Genomic DNA, 20,491 nt, shown 5'->3' with positions numbered 1-20,491 from the left:
ACCATTTTTCCGGGGGGTGAGAAACAACGTAAAAGACTGAAGATAATTTTTTTAAATCGCTCACGGGCAAACTGTGCCGCCGACCTACTCTTGCTCTTAGCCAAGCTTGCGGGTGCTAAATAAGAGCTCTTAAGAATGGGGTCAACTAACCAGCGGTACCCCCCCCCCCCCCCCCCCCCCCCCCGAGGAGCTCACAGCGGGCATGCATGCGCGAACCGTGTGGCGCGGCCAACCGCCACCACGTGTCGCGCTTTGGCGCATACGTGGGAGCACAATTTTTTTGTCTCCAGGCATTTTTTTGGGGTTTCAGATTTTATTTGATATTTCATAGGTTTTCTCAACAAAAAAAATCCATCCTTTTGCTTTTTGTGTTTTTCAATATATTTTTTCTTTCCGATTTTTTATTTCCATTTTTCCAAAAAAATTAGTTTCTGATTTTTTTTTATTTTCTGCCTTTTTCGAGAAAAAAGTTTGTTTGAACCTATTAACATGAGATCTAGTTTTGCAGTTGTCAATGCGAGAAACGCGATGATAATAACGGTTCATGATTTGGGCGTACAATTTAATAGATAAAAAGTTTAGGAAAAACAAATATACAAAAAAATCCTAGGTTGTGACAAGTGTTGTACATGTAATACACCATTTGTCATCACAAAAAGATGTGAGGATGGCCTTTGCAAAGAGTATCCTTGACCAGTGATTTCACAACATTTACTACAGTTTTTTTTAGACAATCTCGCTAAGCTTTATTATGTCAGTGACAAGATTTTAGGGCCGAGTTTTCTGCGGGCCGGTCTAATTTGGGCCGAAGCCTGTAGAGCGTCTTCTCCTTGCGTGACGCACTCCCCACAAAATCACGAACGGCCTTCACAGTTCACACTCCCCTGAAAAAAAAGCCTTCACACACACAGGCCGAACAAGAACCCTAATCCCCAAATCCTCCAGCCCACTCTCAAATCTGGAGACCTGATCCCTAAATCGGTCCATGGATTGGCTATGCGGCAGCATGGCTTGAGATCCTGTCGATCCCGGATTTGGCGGGCAGCGGCGGCGAACCGGGGCGAAACGGCGGCGGCCCGGAAGCTCGCCGGCAGGACAGGACAACAGGAGGTTGAGCAGCGGCGTCTGAATTACTAGGTACGACATCAAAACTATTTAGGTTAACTGCTATGGGTAGTCTCATTTATTCGTAGCTAAAACTATTTAGGTTCTGTGTGGAGGTTACAGATGTATAGTCACATTCACAGAAATGCAAGTCAAGTGACTCAATAAAAATTCTGAAAGGATTCTCGTCAAAAACCAAAAAAAAAAGGTGTAAAAGGAGCCTGTAAAATTCTAACACCGTATACACCTATCCGAAAGAAATTTCAGTACTCCCTCCGATCCATATTAATAGTTATTAGTTGGCTGGACTTCGTTTTTGAACTTGTACTTAATGGAGCAGTTGTAGAACAAAGATGTCACAATGTTAACGCATGTTGGGCTAGTTTGGTTGCTGCGCTGGAGCGATTTGCTTGAGCCTCAACGATTCGTGTTTGGTTGCCACACTGAGATGTCGCTAATTTGGAAATAGGCCATTTATTCGTAATTGCATTCCCGGAAGGGTTCCTCCTTGAACAAATGTCTCATTTATGGATACATTGCGAGCAAAATTGGAAACCCTAGCTAGTACTCCCTCCATCCCAAAATTCTTGTCTTAGATTTGTCTAGATACGGATGTATCTAACACTAAAACGTAACTAGATACATCCGTATTTAGACAAATCTAAGACAAGAATTTTGGGACGGAGGGAGTATTTATTTTGGAAAGGATAACTGATGAAAGAGACGTAGCTTCACTCAGGCACGTCCGTCAGGCTCAGGTGTCCGACTTGCAGCCCACCGTGTCTGGCGCTCCATCCTCCAGACAGTCGTTGGTGAGAACGAAGGAACCGGTGAAAACGAACTTTACATTTTAGCTTTCACAAAGTGTCTTTAAGTCTTGACGTTTTGTCCTCAGGCATTGTTTGCAACCAGTAAGTTTCAAATAGTATTAGCGAACTTGTTGCACGCCGCTATCAGTAGCTTGTACTATTTTGATTTATTCTTTGTTGTTTGGCATTTAATTCAACTATCTGAGCCACTGTAACTACTGTTCCCAGCCGTCAGCCGCAGAACCGCCATTGATAGCCACTTCCATCGTTGCCGCTCCTTGCTTCAGTAGACTGGTATGCCTGTTCTTCCTCCGTGCTCTTCCTTTCATTCTGTCATGCACTGATATTTGATCTGACTATTTTAGTGTTCCATCTCTACTTGTCAGAATGGCTTGCACACAGATGAACTGCTCCAAGAACGGGACAACCTCCGCTGCTGACCTGACAGATGACCTTATCATCGAGATTCTGTCCCTGCTGCCCGTCAAGTCAGTGTGCCGATTCAAGTGTGTCTCCCGGCTCTGGTACCTCCTCATCTCCCAGCACCGCAAAAAGCTGCCCCAGACCATCTCCGGCTTCTTCTACCCCAAGCACAGATACAACAATGAGGATGGTTTGATAGGATTTCCCACTTTTGATGGTATTTCGAGGGACCAAGAGCAGCTATTCCCTGATTCCTCGTTGCCCTTCTTGACGGGATACAGGCAGATTTTGCCAAAGGACTGCTGCAATGGCCTTATTTTCTGCCTCTGCTGGAAGGACTCCCCAATAGACGAAGCTGATTATGTGGTATGTAATCCTGCCACTGAGGAATGGGTAGTCCTGCCTGATGCTGGCCATAAAAGCGATGCATTGGCGTACCGTTTGGGTTTCGATGGAGCCATGTCACCCCACTTCCATGTGTTCCAGATCCTAGAGGGTGATGAGGACTATGGATATATCTCAGGTGTTAATATCTACTCATCAGAGACAGGAGCCTGGAGTTACAAGGAAAATGGTTGGGGCGACAATGAGATTCAGATAGTTGAGATGAGAGGTGTCTTTTTCAATGGAATGATGCACTTGCTCACATGTGAGTTTAAGATACTAGCAGTTGACACGGAAGGCAAGACATGGAGGACCATTTCTTTGCTTGAAACCATGTGTGTTGGAAACATTTGTTTAGGTCCTCTAGCTTTTATTGGTCAATCTCAAGGGCGATTGTATTTTATAAATATGAGAGACAATGATAGCTCCAAATTATCAGTCTGGATTCTTGAGGACTATAATGGTAATGAATGGATCTTTAAGTACAACATCAGCACTTCACAACTTTTTGGGGAGCTTTTTGGGGAGAAGGATCACATGTTACAACGGGACTATGCTGATCTCTTGTTCCAAAGGGACTATGCTTTGATCGCAATCCATCCTGAGTGCAATTTGATATTCTTTGTTTGGAGGTGCGAGGATGTGCTACTGTCCTATGACATGGACCGTGGTAAAGTTTGTGTTATCTGCAGTCTAAAATATCACTCGTACGACACATTTCCTCCATATCTTCCCTATGTTCCATGTTTTTCACGCATTGGCAGACCAAGAGTGGAAGCATGACTCCAGGGTGGAGGCTGACAGTTGTTACCGACGATTATATGGAGTCTTTTACAACTGTTGGACCTTCAGTTATCGCAGCTAAACCATAGAGCTACAGCTTTGGTATAGCTCTCTAATGACTTTTCTTTTTCCGTCTGCAGTTTTTGCTTTTGCTTTGGTTTGGTCCTGATATATCTATAAGATGCTTTCAGTCATTAAGACCCTGTAATTTGACTTCACTGAGATTATATACTAAGTCTGCTTGTCTTGGACTAACCTGGTCATTTGCACTTCTCTAGCGTATCTTATCCATTGAAAAACCTTGAGTTAGATGTATCCTTAAGGAATAATGAAAAAGAGTATATGTAAGAAAGATAAGGCAACTTACGATGAAAACATGGGCATTGAAACACAGTATGCGTGGAGTTAAAGTATATGCATTAATGGATCTCTCTACAGTTTATCTGCCAATCCATGGAGGCCACAATACGTCTCATGGTTTATGGGAGACAATGTGATGCCTTTATGAAATGTGCTTCTTATACATGAATCCTGGACGTAATTGCCACGTCCATATTTCCCATATATGTTGACCGCTACTTGTATCAGTCTTTGTAGGTACAACTTGAAGTTGCGTTACCTTTGCGAGTTTTTGCCCGACCTTAACAGTGTCCTTGTAAGGCCAGGAGGGTGTCTTCCTCCGCTTTTAAAAATCACATGAATTCTGTAGAAATTTTGTAGGATTAGTAGTTTCTAAGATTTTTATGTTTGGCATGTACGCCTGCATGTTTGCCGTGCTAATGCATGCTGACCCATGCATAGGCAATAAGTTTTGCATCTACTCCCTCCGTTCCTAAATATACGTCATTTTAGAGATTTCAAATGGACTATCACATACGGATGTATATAGACAAATTTTAGAATGCAGATTCACTCATTTTGCTCCGTATGTAGTCACTTATTGAAATCTCTAGAAAGACCTATATTTAGAAACGGAGGAGTAATATATAGCTGAAACAACTTTAAACAAGAGAAACATCTGGACAAGAAAGGTACTGTGCAGCTATTAACATTGAGAAGCTGCTTGTAACCTTCGTTTCTGCAACCGTGTTATTACTGACCGCTGCTATAAAATCGGAAGCGGTGTTACTGGAAAAAAAAAGGCGGCAGCATGTGAGCTCGGGATCAAAAGAGCACTTCCGCGCTATACGAGACTATGTAATCTTCTTCCGTGTACAACTTAAAAGTAAAGCGTGTGTGTGCTGACCAGCAATTATCTTACTACGGTTGTGGCTAATCACAGTCTTCGGGAGCAGAAACTGAAAAACTATAACGGTCACGGTCAGCACGCACTGGTTGGCTGAGTGGCTGGGCTGTTGCTGTACTATAGCGGGTCGCTATCCAGCAGCCGCAGGACGTTAGTTGCAATGCTGGAGCTAAAACCAACAGCCAAAACCGGGGTCCGGTCCGGCACCCTGCCGTGCCGCCACCAGTATCCATCCGATCCATCATCATCCGCCCTTGGCCCGCCGCAACCGCGCTGCCTCCACCCCCTCCGGTTTTGGCCCTTCTCTCTCGCTCTGCCGGCGTGCCCAATATATACGCCCCTCGATCGCGCTGCTCATCAGCTCATACATAGCAGACCTGCCGACCAAGAACCTCTTACATCAGTTTCGTTCCTTGCACTGTCTTCTGGCAATGGCGGAGGCCAAGGCTGCACCTGCGATGGTGAAGGAGGCCGAGGGCAGCGGTAGGAGGAAGACGGTGGTGCTGGTCGCCGTGGACGACAGCGACCACAGCTACCGCGCGCTGGAGTGGGCCGTGCGTCACGTGGCGACGGCCGGCGTGGCTGCCGAGCTCGTCGTCGTCCACGCCAAGCCCCCCGCGTCCTCCGTCGTCACCTTCGGCAGCCCCGGTGCCGGTCGCCAACCCCATCATTAATTTCCAGCTTTGATTCGGTTCGGAATACTCGTGGTGAACTGGAGCTTACTCTGCTTCGGAATTTCCAGCCGCCGCCGGGGACGTGGTGAGGGTCGTGGACGTGGACCTGCGCAAGAGGGCCGAGGACGTCGTCGACAGGGCGCGCCGCCTATGCGTCGCCAACTCGGTAACAGCCACGACCCCTGCTCGCCGCATTGCTCGATCACAGAGACATTTCTGTAACATGCCAAATAAATCGCAGGTGCATGGTCTGATAGAGGTGATGGAAGGAGAGGCGAGGTACGTGCTCTGCGACGCCGTCGACAAGCACCACGCCGATCTGCTCGTCGTCGGCAGCCATGGCTACGGCGCCATCAAGAGGTAATTGATGATCTGTTCCGCAAGCTGCTGGCTAATGGCCGTGGGTTTTATCTGAACATGGACGCTTCTTGCAGGGCATTTCTCGGGAGCGTGAGCGACTACTGCGCCCATCACGCGCACTGCTCCGTCATGATAGTCAAGCAGCCCAAGTCCAAGAAATGACCGCGTCATTAAGGCGCCGAGCCTGTTGTATCTCTTTGTAAAATCCTGAGTCCTGTGTGCGTGCAAGTGATGTCAAACAGATATATCTAAACAGTGTCGCGAAAACTGAACCAATACCTCAAATCCAGGTTATATTTCCAGCATTACAAACGGCAATGTTACTGTATTCAAATATCTTCCGAGCCAACGACCATAGATAATAATCCAAGTAAAAATGCTGACAATGAAGAGAGTACATAAATCTCAAAAATCCATCCAAACAAGTTTTACAGAAACATCAAGGAACCTAGAATAACCGAACACAGATAGTACTATAACAGCGGATGCAGAAGTCGGCGAAGACAAAATATGAAGAATTTGAAGCCCATGGCTCCGCCTCTCACCGCCCCTAACCTCGCATCAGTTTTACTCTGATTTGGCCTGAAAATGCAATTGGATACTCTTAGTATAAGAGCAATGAACACATACCAATCAACAATAAGTCAACACAAGTATAAGAGTTATATTACATCAGGAGACCGGGAACGTGATGGGCTCTTGCTTGGGTCCCTCTTGGGGCTTGCTGCTTCACCATTGACGACGGGCTGAGCAAAAACAACAAAGGTAAGTTTCATAAACAGATATATTGCAAAAGCATGATTGAGAATACTTACAGATGCAGCGACAGGGGATTGGGATTTTGCTGGTGATCTGCAAAAAGTTCCAGAAAACAAGAGAAATCAATATCCAGAATGGAGCTTTAATAGCTTGCTTCCAAGAACCTCCATCCTCCCCAGCATTCCAATCGCCAAATGCAAGTAAAAAGGGCTCATGGAAATTAAAATCAATCAGTTCCTTATGTCAAAAAACATGCAGTACTGAAAGCGTTTTGTGTCAATGTTACGTGAGCATATACACTAGAACAGCCCTCCAATTTGAAGCCTGTGAAGGAGCCAGTCCTCATGTACTCAAATCTGAGCAAATGCCATTGTGCCGTCATAGTCCAAACCGTCAAATCCTTAATGCTCTACTTCCAGAGTTCCAAAACAATCCTCTATGCCCAAGCTCTGATGTAATCAGTTACAGTCCATTAGGTAAGAAAAAACAATAGATGATTTTTAGCTTCCAGTTCAGCTCCCAGTTTATTACCATACCTCGGTCAACCAATGGAGCTGGTGCAAACTGACCAAATCCCCATCCTCAATTTCCTAATACGCAATCCCTAGATCGCCGCACAATCCCTCATCTAAGGAAGAAATGATTCGAGGCTTTAAGAAACACCAGACACTAGCCAGTTCAGTTAGACAAGAAACATGTGACACCAGAGTGTGATAAAACTAGTGACAGTTTCCAAGCAACCAGATAGATAATAATAATGCCACTAGTTTTCCATTTAACATTAGGAAAAATCAGCAGGTTTAACTAGAATATCATACATAAACCTACTATGCCAATGCATGAGGGTTATGGTGTATTGCCACCTGGCAACATGGACATTTAGGATGTCAGATGGATTGATGCATCTTTTGTTGATAAAGATTGCATCAATGAGAAACAATATTTAGGATTTTCCAGACTATTATTGTCAAGTTTCAACCAGAACATACTTCTTTTGTTATAGATGTGCCAACATATCAAGCAACATTTGATTATAAAAATAATTGCAGTGATGTCTACTTGTTCCATCTTTCTTTTTCTTTTTCTTGGGGCAGGAGGAGGTACACAGGCCATAGGAGCTCAGTTACCTTGATGGAGAGCGTTCCTTTGACGGTGACCTTGAATGGGAAGAAACTGATCTCGACCGAGATCTTGACGCTGAACGACGTGATGGTTTTTTCTTTGGACTGAAAGCATATCCAAATTTGGTCAGTGGTCAGTTACATTATACAGGACCAACAGAATTAATCAAAGACTGACCTTGGACTCCTGCTGTAGCTGCCACTTCGGCTTCTGCTACGGCTGCGTGAATAGGAGCGGCTGCTTTTTCCAGCATACTCCTTTACCTTCAGAAAACAACAAGGTGGTGCATTTGTTAATTTCAAAACAAGTCAATGCCCAAAACTGAACTACAAATAGACGTCTCGGTGTACCCTTATAGGCGCTCGAGAGAAGGCATTTTTAAATTCAGTATCATCAAGCTTCCTTATCTGCAAAAGGTTAATTCCAGAAAATTATTTCTCCACCTTTATGAAAAAGTGATGACAGCTCAAAAACCATATGTTCAACTAGATTATACAGGTGTGACGAAAAATAAGCATTCCATGTAATGAAAATTAGCAAGGCACCAGAAGTGACACCGAAAAGGAGAAGCAGAACTTACAGCATACTTCATATCATCATAGTTTGTATAATCAACAATTCCAATAGTACCTATAGCAAACAATGATGTAGGTCAAAAAAAGTAGCAGCAACATAGCATACATGACTTTACAGAAAGAACCATTGTTACAACAGCTTATTAATTTAATAGAAACAGTGTAGAAAAAATTGTCAGTGCAATTGACAACACAAAAAGGCTAGATTAAATGTTCTAACAATGAGTCCTCTTTTGTACTAAGCTCGTCAATGTGCATGCTGGGCATATTAAAGGCATAGTGCACAGCATGAGCCTAAAATGCTAGAGTATCCAGTGTAATGAATACATTTTAAATCTTTGTAATGTGATCTGGATAAAGACATCAGTATATCAGCATTTACAAAAAAATAATTTAATACCAGAACTACAATTAAATATAAATCAGGAAATAAAGTAAGTGAAGTGATTTCTCTAATAATGCATAAGCAACTTTTGACAATCTCTGGTGAATATGATTGAAGAAGAGAACTGCAGCAGGGACCCAAACTAACTCACCACCACCCTCACGGTACACCTCAGAGAAACAAACATCACCAGCCTTTCTCATATGGTCCTGTTAAAAACATTTATGAAGCTTCAGAGAGTGAAGAGTGAAAACATGATAAGGCGAAAAACAGAAAAGTTGACAGAATATATGGTATTGTACTCTTTCTACAGACCTTCAGATCTTGCCATGATGCAGAAGAAGGTAGTCCAGTAACCAGAACTGTCAAATGGCAGGCACACGAGTTCAGTTTATAGACAAAGAATTTGAGCAATCAATATTCTGTGTAGACATATATTTTGCGTACCACGATACTCCGTATGCCTAGAGACACCACCACGGCGTCCCCCACCACCATAGCTGTTCGGAAGGGATGAAGAGTTGGCCCTCCCGCCATGTGCAAGTTCAACCTGTGAATAGTAGGGATTAGAAATGTGAACTGAGAAGAGCAAGCTACAAAGAAAACATTGCACCTACCCTAAGCCGATTCCCATCAAAGTTGTAGCCATCTCGGCCATGAATCGCATCTTCAGCATCACGGGGATCTTCAAACTACACACAGAAAGTAGCTTTCGTGACCTCCAACAAATCTAACAGTAATCAACCGAGAAGCAAATATAAAACATATTCAACAAGTTACCTCAACAAAAGCAAAGCCAGGAGGCCTTGGGGGGACCTTCAAGTCAATTTCAACTATCCGTCCATACTGCAAGAAATATTTTTAACATCAGATCTTCACACAGAATCCAAGTATAGAACTCCAATCAACAGATCAAATTAGTAACTGCGCCTTATTTTCTTAAAAGTGAGTGGCACAGCCATAATGCTATCTTATACCACTCAAATTAAAAGACGGGAATTAACTGAAGTACTATTACAGCAAAACTAAACAATATATTCGTATGTTCCAGGAAAAATATACTAAATACACCTGTCATTGTTTCATCACCTTCGATATATAAATTTAAGACATATAGTAATGGAAGTGGGAATACCAACCTTGTAGAAGAGATCCTCCACCTCCCGCTCCCTGATATCCCCTGGGAGGTTCCCAACGTAAATGGTCCGGCTCCAGCGCCTACTCATCCTTCCTTGCTTACTGCAACCTATCGCCCAGAAGAGCACAGTTATTACTACTAGAAAGAAGACTGACAGGAATATCTGAATTCAGATACAGCAAACAAAATAGCCAACAAAACCACGAACAAATTTACACGACGAACAAGCACACTCCAAAATCGCTGGCCTACTTCAGGCCGGTAAAAGCACGAAAAAATTTTAGGTTGAGATTTCCCCGAGAAAAGTAGCCTAAGCTTTCAACCCCCAAGGGGGCGTTCAAGGCGCGAGAGATCCCCGCCGTCCTGCCGCAACCGCGCCCACAAACCCTAGAACGCCGAGATTCTCCAGAGGAAATCAAAACCGCGAGAGGGCGGAGGCGCGGCCGCAGATCCGCGCGCCCGCACCAAACCCTAGACGAACAGAGCACGCCCCCGAGTAAAAACCGCCGACGAATTCAGCAGAGGAACACGGCAATCGGCGTGGGGGGTTGACGGAGGGGCGGGGAGGGGGGGCGTACCGGAGGAGGGGCTGGGTTCGCGGCGCGCGCGGCGTCGTCGCCGGCCGGGGACGAAGGGGAACAGGAGAAGATAGGGTTTACGGGCGGGCGGCTTGACCTCCCGAGCGGCCGAGCTATAGAACAAGCAGCGTGCGGGTTTGGTCGGTCCGCGTCTCTATGCATGTGGGTCCCGCTGATGTGGGTCCGGCATGAGGCGTAACGGGTGCGGGCCGGAGTCTAGTCGAGCTCGGAGTTGCCTCACGATTGGGCCTAACGGGCAGTTCTCAAAAAAAGAAAGGTTGGGCCTAACGGGCTGCTAACAACGAGAATCTCACGTTCTCACGGGCTACTAAAGGCCTTTGTTAAAAAGATATACAGGGGTTGTTTGTTGTGAGAGCAACTAGTTAACGAGCGCTCCTTCGGAAGTCTCGCAGCGATCAGCGCCACTTGGCGCGCTCTCAGCCATTCGCCACGTGTCGCGCTCTGAAAGCTCCCTCCGGATTTTTTTTTATTTTTCCGCACGCGTTTTTGGCTTTTTAAACGGTTTTTTCTGGGTTTTTTCCACGTTTTGGTTTTCCCCCGGTCTTCCTTAGTTTTTTGATCAAAAAAATTTACGCGAAAAAACGTGTTTCCTTTTTTCTTTCTTTCGCGAGAGTCACGATTTTTCTTTCGCGAGAGGCGCGGTTGTGCTTTTAGCGAGAGTCACGGCCGTGCCTTTCGGAAACGGAAAAAAAAATGCGTTTTCTGTTTTTTTTTTCGCGAGTGTCACGGTTATGCTTCCGCGAGAGGCACGGTTGTGCTTTCGCGAGAGTCACAGCCATGCCTCTCGGAAAGGGAAAAACAAAACGTGTTTTCTGTTTTTTTTTTTCGTGAGAGTCACGGTTTTGCTTCCGCGAAAGGCACGGTTGTGCTTTCGCGGGAGTCACGGCCGTGCCTCTCAGAAAGGGAAAAAAATACGTGTTTTCTGTTTTTTTTTTCTTTCGCGAGAGTCACGGTTTTGCTTCCGCGAGATGCACTGTTGTGCTTTCGCGAGAGTCACGGCCGTGCCTCTCGGAAAGGGAAAAATACACGTTTTTTTTTTTTTCTTTCGTGAGAGTCACGGTTTTGCTTCCGCGAGAGTCACGGTTGTGCTTTCGCGAGAGTCACGGCCGTGCCTCTTGGAAACGAAAAAGAAAACGCGTTTTTTGTTTTTTTTCTTCCACGAGAGTCACGGGTTTGCTTCCACGAGAGGCACAGTTGTCATTTCGTGAGAGGCACGGGCGTGCCTCTTTCGGAAAGGGAAAAACCCGTGCTCCCGGTTCGGTTTTTTCGTCCGGTTTTCTCGTGAAAAAAAAGTTTGTCAAAACTTATCAACATGGGATCTAGTTTTGAAGATCTCGACGCGAGGAATCCAACGGTGAAAACGCTTCGAGATTTGGACGCACGGTTTAAGAGATAAAATGTTTTGAATAAACGGATCTACGAAAAAAAAGAAACCTCCCAAGTTGCGATAAGTGGCGTGCTGCATGTGCGCCACTTGTCACGACCTGGGAAGGTGGAGTGTTCTTTGCAACGAGTGCTCCTTAATTAGTGATTTCGGTTTCCCTCAAGAAACTGGAGCGTGACATCCCGCCGCTCGTTGTCTGTCCCCGGAATGGCCACCGTCGAATGCAATGGGTACACACGACACCATGACGACGGAGTACTATCGCGGTATCGATGTACAACATCCCGGCTAGATCTGTGTGGGGATAACGACATCCGCGATCAGGTGAAACGCCCTACCGACGGCTGCACGTGCAGCCGTGTTGGCCAGATGAAAGGTGGGGAGCATGCAGCTCCGGGCAGATTCTATGTAGGGTATGATGACCTCGAGGACCAGTGGAAGCACCATCGGCGGCCGTGCATGGAATCGTTGAGGGGACACAACAGAGGTGGAGGAATCTTGGCAGGAGCTTGGAAGGTTCTCAATGGCGATCGAGCGAGGAAAGCAGGAGAACGTCACGTGTGACGTAGGCTAATCCCTATCCAAACAAAGAATTATACAACCCCAATTTATTACTTTCCTAACCCAAACACAATTTTCATTGATAGCCTTGAGACGAATTTTCATCCTTTCCTTCTAGAAAGGGTAGTTTGTCCCATCGAATATAGGGATCTTCAAATTCAACTTGTAGTTCAATGAAGATATACTTAAACCCAAGGTTGTTAGATCTTAATAAGCAGAGACAAGGAGTAACTTGCTCTGATACCAAGAATTATGTCTACTAGAGGCGGGTGAATGGAAGATTTTTTTTAGATTCTAATGATGCTAAACCACTATCTATTTTTTCGGCTCTGGGGTTTTTCTCTCGCTGGATTTTAAACTCAAATCTTTTGAAGAGGGGTGCTCAGACAACATGTCATAATCACACAGAGCAACCAATGATTCACTTAGAAGGGGTGTCTATTTATAGTTGTGGTCTTCCCAAGGGGAAAAGGCCATTTTGGTTATGATAGCTAGCCAATGCCCAAGCGACACGTTGCCAACAGTCAGATTTCAAAAGCACCCGACAACTTTACTGGAGAGATAAGTAAGCTGACTTCTCGGTCAGAATCAAATCTCTCGCAGCCTTATGCTATCTGAATGTAACACCTTTGTGTAACTATTTGGGTAGTCATTCTCAAAAAAAAAAAAAAATCTCTCGCAGCGAAGAAGAACCACGTCTCTTGCTGGCAAGTATTGTTTCGGAACACAAAGAGATCTCTCAAAAATCACATAGGTTTTGGCTTAGCATCAGAGAAACATAAATTTTGAACACTATACCCCTCTGAATAGTACGATGGTCCTATGACTCGAGAAAAATAAAATGAACTATGAAAGAAAATACCATGTATTTTCCCTATCCACATGAAGATTATCTTCGGAGTTTGGTCCAAACTCCACATGACTCCAGGGACCTATAATCTCTGTATACACTAGCAAACACATTAGTCCTTATTATTTATGACAGTAATTTCTAAAACACAAGGAGACAAATTATTACACTAACAACAACACACACTGTTTTTTGTGTTTTTTATAAACAAAAACCCTGGTACGCCTCAGCTAAAGAAATAAGGTACAACCAAGAAAAAAAGAACGGTGTACACCCCATCTAAAAAATTCCTTAAAAATTAGTATTTATCACATTTCGACGTGCCCTAAACAACTTTTTTTAGAAAGAAGGCGCTTACCCGGCTTTAGCGAACTACTCCATAGTAAAGCCCTTAGCGTACAGTACAAACAAAGTTCTAGAATGGAAATAAAAATAAGTACGATACAACCCCATAGGGCCATCAGCACGGCGGCCGGAATGCAAATGCTCAGAAAATAACAGTAGCCATTGAGGACGAGACTTCCGGACTTGGTTATCCATTCTGGGTGTTGCTGCTCGATCACACAGAGTCTTGCGAGTTCCCGAAGCTTGTCACACAGAGTCTCAATCACAGTGGCTTCCGGCGGTCTTGGCCTCCATAGCTGTATGAATGTGATCATTTTGTAAAGAGCATCAGCTGGATGTTTAATAAAAGGGGTTTTTATTTCTGTGCCCCTGGTTCCTTAGTTCTACTCATTCATCCCTATTCTGTTAACTTTCGCTCACGTTTCCCCACTCCCTTGCCTGAAACCCTCATAACTGGTTATAACGTATGTTGCTGTCGGGTGAATGCCTTTGACCGTTAGCTGACGAGTGGGGCCACGTATACGTGGGCGCATGCAAGACCGCGGTCGTGGGGTAGCACGTGTCCATGGACATGCCCGAAGCGTCCCATCATATAAAGAGGGCAACCACCTCCATCGCCCCTATCATTTTCCCCCAAATCCACTCGCTGCCGCATCGTCTTCCTCTGCACGCCGTTGTCGTCTCGCTCTCCTCCACTGCCTCCACCGCATCGTCTCGCTCTCCCCCACCGCATCCTCTTCCTCACCTTCATCGCCTCCATCTGTCAGATGGCCGACGCTCGTGGCGACGCCGGCGCAGCGGCCGGAGATGTGGTGGAGCTGCAGGGTCAGGGCACGGTGACTGCGGATGTCGACGGCGTCCACGGCGGTGCGGGGAAACTCGCAACCGCTGCGGATGTGGCGGGCTCCGCCTTATCGCTGCAGAAGGTGACGGCGTCAAGCGGCGCAGTCCATCCCGATGCCCCCGTTGCGCCGCCTGCCGTGGAGGAGCAGGTATTTGCACTGGGCACCCATTTCAACTTGCTTAGCTTGTAGAGTTAGTTCGATTGTGATTCATATAGTAGTTCAGATGGTTAGAGTAGTTGGTTTGACGGATGGGCCGGGGTTTTTTGTATGGGTTGGGGGATGGGGGTTTTTGGACTAGGGTTTGTTGGATAAATTGGTTGCAAAAATGCTAGCTAGATGTTGTGAACTATGATTTTAGGTGCAATGATTGGGGTTTAATTCGTTGCAAAAATGCTAGATGTTGTGAACAGATTGGGGTTTTTAATGCTATGATGCTTATTAGATTTGTTTTTAGTGCTCATAGATTGGGTTTTTTTAATGCTACTCAAGTTATTTGCTTCAAGTTATATTAGCTCTGTTGTTCACAATATGTCCACAATATGTATTTATATTAGCTCTGTTGTTCAATGTGTGTGTATGACAATGGAAAATGCAAATAGGATCATAGTATATTAGCCCTATGATCAAGTGTGCATATCGAAATTTCAATATGTAGTTATATTAGTTCTTTTGTTCAATGTGTGTGCATGACAATGGAAAATGCAAATAGGATCATAGTATATTAGCCCTATGATCAATGTATCATCTGTGCATATCTAAATTTTTAATTGGCTTATGTATTTACTAGTGATGGATGTAATTGTATATTCAGGAGGATGATGGTAGGGGGAAGAGGAGGAAGATAGACTATACTTTCGACGACCCGTCGATCCAGCGTATGGTGATGACGAAGAGTATGAGGTAAGCCTACTTGAAATTTAGATTGTTAATTTAGTTCGTTTGGCATGGTGTATTCCCATGAATCTATAATGTACTAATGTAATTTATTCGTGTGTGCAGTATGTCTCTGGGGAAGATGTGGATGTGGACCGCGGCAACTTCGCCTCCTTCAACGAGAAGGAAGAGGAGAAGATCAGGATCAAGGGCGTGGATTACTACTACAAGAGCAAGACCAAAACTTGGCGCTGCCCCTACTGCACCACCAAGCCAAAGCCCGGCCGCTTCGTTCACCTTCTAGCTCATGCAGAAGATGTGGCCATCCACGACGAGGACTACAAGATCATGGGGCAGCATGCTGCCCTAGCCAAAGTCCTGTCTCCCCCCCTTCCCTGATGTTATGATGTGTTTTAAGTACTTTAGGTTGTTTACTGAACTATGTGGGTGAACTATGTTTGTGAACAGGATGTGGGTTATCTTTTGGTGGTTGGATGCATTTTATATGCACTAGAACATTGATGGCGCGCGTTGCCGCGCCCGTCTATTTTGGCAGTAGATTGGTATGCATTTTCATAACATATGGTGATACAAAACACGAAAGCTAAATTTACATAAACCAACTCTTATATTTGTAAGTTGTCAAATTGGGAAATTTAATTGATTTGTAGTGAAAGTAATGTGGTAGTAGGAATGAATTGCCGCTTGTTGCCATACTCTTCTACATTGATGAACATACAGTAGAAATACATGAGAAGTTGTGAATGGATTAGAGTTCACCAAAAGTTGTACATTCTTTCATGGTTTAGATATGTTCATATAAAGAGAGGAGATAATCTAATATTCGAATCAATTCTTACATGACAACTTTCAAAATGTGGGAAGGATTTATCTCATATAGAGCAGTAAGGGCATTGCTATTTCTAACAGGTGCAAATTTTCTTATAGGAGAATATGGTCATGCCCTGAAGCTATCTATAGCACAAATATGAAACCTCATAGCATAATTTGAACAATACAAAACAAATCACAACGTTTAAAGTATATAGCCCTATAGAAAGATATCATCTACTTCGAGAGCAGAGAAACACCAACGCTGTTCGAAATGAAAATTATTGCAACCATGCGTCTGGCACATGTAATGAACCTGAAGATGAGCTTTAAAATACCAAAACATCTCTTCTCCAACCTGGATATTCAGGAAAGGAAATGGGTTTCTGACAATAATAATAACTGCACTACCTAAGCTATAATACCACATATATTAGCAAGCGTTCACTGTAGTCTAGCTATATATTCATCTCACATTGTGTTGGCCCTCTCTTTGCAGTCAATACTCATTATCAATCATGTACTCCCTCCGTCCGGAAATAACTGTCGCTCAAACGATGTATCAAGTACTGAAATACGTTTAGATACATCCTTTTGAGCGACAGTTATTTCAGAACGGACGAAGTACTATATAGTCTATAGGCCCCATGGATATCATCCGTATTAGATATGGATGTGCGAGTATGCTACAAAAGTTTTGAATTTGTTTTCATTCAAGTATATGGATAGTTTATTTTCAAGAAAAAGTACACATATAGTTTTGTGTAAAAATAGAAGAACCTACCATAGTAGAATAATGCCTTACATGTGACCATGAAACAACAGACTGGTATTCATCCCATCCCATCAAATATAAAACGTATCATAGAGTCACATTTTTATAAGCTATCTTCCATGCAAAATCTAAATAACCTGTGACCAATGAAACAACAGATTGACATTCATCCCATCCCATTAAAGATAACCCGTATTGTAGAGTCACATTGTATAAGCTATCTCCCATGTAAAATCTAAATAACATGTGACCTATGAAACAGCAGATCGACATTCATCCAATCCCATCATAGATAAAATGCATTGTAGGCGTCACATTTTATAAGCTATCTTCCATGCAAAATCAAATCAACAAAATTGAAAATTAACATCTAAGTCCATTGTTGTTTATATCCGATACATTAAAAATATTCAAGGAGTAAATCAAATAGGAAAGGTACAATGTTCAAGTGACTAACACACTGTGAACCATGGAAAGGATATCCATTACTTGGTAATTGTTTATATTTTATTTTAGAAATTATTGAAGAATGGTAGTTGCTAACAAACTGCAGTAGAGAAACTCACCATTCAATTTCTTTGATACCTAGGAGAATAGCAACCAACAGAAGGTAATCATATTTAAGTTCACTGGATTACCTCAACATGAATAATGGGGAAATCGTGTTAAACACACGTGTTACTCTGCAACTTTTCTGTTCCCTTGTTGTGTATGCTCGCCTTATACCTCCGTTCCGATGAAGAATGCCAACAACGACATCAATCTTTCCTATTTTCTGTAACTAATATGGGTTAAACAATTATCCTTTGCATGTCACACCGTGTATTTATAAACCAAAGTATCCACAAAATTATTGGGCTTTGCTCCTTTGTGGATAGAAGCAGTAGATGTTGGTTCGCCCTCTCTAGAACAGCAGTGTTACGTTTTTGTGCATTTTACTATATTATTCCAAGTAAGATGTTGCATAGAGCAGCAAAAAACACCATGTATGAATCACTCAGAAACTACATGTAATCTAAGGAAGTAAAACATGAAAGTAGAATGTCTGGCGGCCTAATTCATGTAATTACCTGTATAGAAGCCATTGTAGATTATGAACTGAAGCATTCACAAATACATTAAAAGGTGAGAACCAGTCTCCGAGAACTGACCTAACCAACTAACCAGAGCCATTATGAATACCCCTGTACAAAATTGGGATTGGGAGGAGATTAGCACAATGTCATCTTTTGGTGGAAGAAGAAATCGTACATGATAAAAATAAAGATAGAGCAGTGATCGAAGAGGTCTAGGTGAGGAAACATATATACACGCGCGTGAACTGAAGCAGCAGAAGAGTGGTAAAACATATAGGGATAAATCCATTAATCACCGCCAGCAAGGGGAGCACATCATCCGCCATGAATGCCTCCAAAACCTGAAGAGTGATTGATTCCTTCAAACCACAGCTGAACAGTTTCGCACGACGAACTACTGAACAGCAAAACGACGATTGGCCTCGGCCTGCATCGGCTGCAGTCCGGAAACCCGAACAAACTCACGAAAAAGGATACCGCACGAACAAACTTTACCACATGGAGTTGGTCCCAGATTGGGATGATGCGACAGCCTGCATCACCTCGGTCGTCTGGCCTCTCCGCCCGTTACCTCTCTGACCCTAAACTGAGCTACTGCATCACGATGCGGCGGTAGAAAGAGAGGACGAGGGGATCGATTGGTCGCTGCGCTGTTTGGTCGGTCGAGATTTCAGAGAGGACGAAGGGATCGATCTCCTCGGAGGCGCCGCCACGCGAAGGCTAGGAGCCAGATCTTGGGAACGAAAGCCAGGGTGCGAGCGTCATGTTCTTTTGGGTTGCACGGACGGAAGCTGTAACAGGCCCTCTAGGCCCAATTTAATCCCAGGTGCCCGAAAAAACCGCCGGAGCAGCGGCCCGAGAAGGCGAGCGCAGCATGACGCGCGAGTTAGCCTATACGCAGGTGGGACTAACAACGGATCTGACGGCCAAAAATGACTAAAAGTAGCGATCCAACGATTAGAAATGCTGATGGCCTGAGAGGGCTGGGATGGCGCTCAGTTTTAATGTATCTAAATGTGGCTATCTATGTTGGGTATTTTTGTGTTTTTAAATTTATCTGCTATGATTTGTTTCAGTGTTTTGAAAGTTCAGGTGATGCAATGATCACACATATGCTGCAAATATGCTGCAATCCATCATTTTATCAAGGGTTCCCTTTTATCAAATATTCCAATAACAAAGTAAAAAACAACATTTTAATGAAGATGTATTATCAACTATCAATGTTTGTGTAGGAGATCATGTGTGCAAAATTTAACATGATTTAGAGGAGGTCAAAGAAATTTGAACTCTATGAAATCTTGTACGTGATAGCTCATATGCGTGAAGGTTTTCTCATGAAAATGACCATAGGACAAGTTTATGATTTTTGGTTGGTAACATGTCACATAAGACAACATTAATATAAAACTTTATGCCAAGTTTATTATTTTTGAATTAATCTTCATATTTTTACATTTTCTTTTAAAAACATATGCTTTAATATAAAAACTATTCAAAACACGTTTTGAAATATGAAAATGGAAAACTAACTTCAGATCCTTCTTATTCACTTTAAAATAAAGCTTTAGTGATTTTTTTTAATTTTTTTAATTTTTCAAAAGCAACACCACCTCCTCTCCTTGAACTCTATGAAATCATGTACATGATAGCTCATATGTGTGAAGGTTTTCTCATGAAAATGACCATAGAGCAAGTTTATGATTTTTGGTTGGTAACATGTCACATAAGACAACATTGTGAGCAGGTTTTATATTTTTGATTTTTTTTAAAATTAATGGTGCTCATTTGACCTCGATCGTGCCAGCTAGGTTTTTTTTCATGAAAATGACCATAGACCAAGTTTAGTATTTTTCCTCGTTAGTTTGTCTTATAAAACGACGAACGATGAAGGTTTCATAATTTTTTTGATTTTTTAAAATTAGTTATGCTCAGTCAAAGCCTTCGAAACCCCGTTGAATAGCTCAAAACCCCTCTAAACCCCGCGGGGTTTCGCCTAACCCTAGCTCCCAACGTCAGCCATCCGATCATACCCTCGCGCCAAGCAATAGCCCTCAGATCTGGCCTTCTAGAAGGAACTAGGTGGGCTGGCTGTGTGCAGGCTCCGTGCCGTTGGATCACAAGGACGGCTCCGCATCGTTGGATCTGTTGGGAACGTAGTAATTTCAAAAAAAATCCTACGCACACGCAAGATCATGGTGATGCATAGCAACGAGAGGGGAGAGTGTTGTCTACGTACCCTCGTAGACCGTAAGCGGAAGCGTTATGACAACGCGGTTGATGTAGTCGTACGTCTTCACGATCGGCCGATCCTACCACCGAAGTTACGGCACCTCCGCGGACTGCACACGTTCAGCTCGGTGACGTCCCACGAACTCACGATCCAGTAGAGCTTCGAGGGAGAGCTTCATCAGCACGACGGCGTGATGACGGTGATGATGAAGTTACCGACGAAGGGCTTCGCCTAAGCACCGCTACGATATGACCGAGGTGGATTATGGTAGAGGGGGGCACCGCACACGGCTAAGAGAGATCAATGATCAACTTGTGTGTCTATAGGGTGCCCCCCTCCCCCGTATATAAAGGAGTG

At 43.8% G+C, this 20,491-nt stretch overlaps 2 protein-coding genes and 1 long non-coding RNA gene across 7 annotated transcripts; 1 reads left to right on the top strand and 2 right to left on the bottom strand.

Moving 5' to 3' along the window:
* Positions 1-856: 856 nt before the first annotated feature.
* LOC109768135 (universal stress protein PHOS34) lies at positions 857-6,117 on the top strand. 3 transcript variants are annotated; one of them, XM_020326865.4, is made up of 6 exons: positions 866-1,137; positions 2,142-2,207; positions 2,300-5,397; positions 5,492-5,589; positions 5,665-5,783; positions 5,858-6,117. In XM_020326865.4, the coding sequence occupies exons 3-6, from the start codon at positions 5,181-5,183 to the stop codon at positions 5,943-5,945; spliced, it is 522 nt and encodes a 173-aa protein (XP_020182454.1). In that variant the 5' UTR covers positions 866-1,137; positions 2,142-2,207; positions 2,300-5,180; the 3' UTR covers positions 5,946-6,117. The 3 variants fall into 3 exon arrangements, with proteins under 3 accessions (XP_020182455.1, XP_020182454.1, XP_073364101.1); XM_020326866.4 differs by lacking the exons at positions 5,492-5,589; positions 5,665-5,783; positions 5,858-6,117 and having other exon boundaries at positions 857-1,137; positions 2,300-3,758; XM_073508000.1 differs by lacking the exons at positions 866-1,137; positions 2,142-2,207 and having other exon boundaries at positions 5,044-5,397; positions 5,492-5,783.
* Positions 6,060-10,482, bottom strand: LOC109768134 (serine/arginine-rich-splicing factor SR34). 3 transcript variants are annotated; one of them, XR_002234034.3, is made up of 15 exons: positions 10,341-10,482; positions 9,764-9,870; positions 9,405-9,470; positions 9,242-9,316; positions 9,072-9,174; positions 8,940-8,986; positions 8,776-8,833; positions 8,245-8,294; positions 8,015-8,071; positions 7,842-7,927; positions 7,670-7,768; positions 7,079-7,170; positions 6,599-6,991; positions 6,455-6,529; positions 6,060-6,365 (listed from the first exon to the last, which is right to left on the bottom strand). XR_002234034.3 is itself a non-coding variant. In XM_020326863.4 (14 exons), the coding sequence occupies exons 2-14, from the start codon at positions 9,848-9,850 to the stop codon at positions 6,351-6,353; spliced, it is 855 nt and encodes a 284-aa protein (XP_020182452.1). In that variant the 5' UTR covers positions 9,851-9,870; positions 10,341-10,481; the 3' UTR covers positions 6,060-6,350. The 3 variants fall into 3 exon arrangements, 2 of the variants coding, with proteins under 2 accessions (XP_020182452.1, XP_040257548.1); XM_020326863.4 differs by lacking the exon at positions 7,079-7,170 and having other exon boundaries at positions 6,599-6,635; positions 10,341-10,481; XM_040401614.2 differs by lacking the exons at positions 6,060-6,365; positions 6,455-6,529 and having other exon boundaries at positions 6,888-7,170; positions 10,341-10,476.
* A 6,981-nt stretch (positions 10,483-17,463) lies between these two features.
* LOC141041535 (uncharacterized) lies at positions 17,464-18,683 on the bottom strand. The gene is made up of 3 exons (XR_012201793.1): positions 18,397-18,683; positions 17,896-18,242; positions 17,464-17,600 (listed from the first exon to the last, which is right to left on the bottom strand). It is a non-coding gene; the product is annotated as an uncharacterized lncRNA (long non-coding RNA).
* Between the last annotated feature and the right edge of the window lie 1,808 nt (positions 18,684-20,491).

The sequence above is a fragment of the Aegilops tauschii genome, chromosome 2, assembly GCF_002575655.3.
Source record: "Aegilops tauschii subsp. strangulata cultivar AL8/78 chromosome 2, Aet v6.0, whole genome shotgun sequence".
NCBI lineage: Eukaryota > Viridiplantae > Streptophyta > Magnoliopsida > Poales > Poaceae > Aegilops > Aegilops tauschii.
Note: the sequence above shows the minus strand (reverse complement) of the source record. Positions and strands in the feature narration are given on the sequence as shown.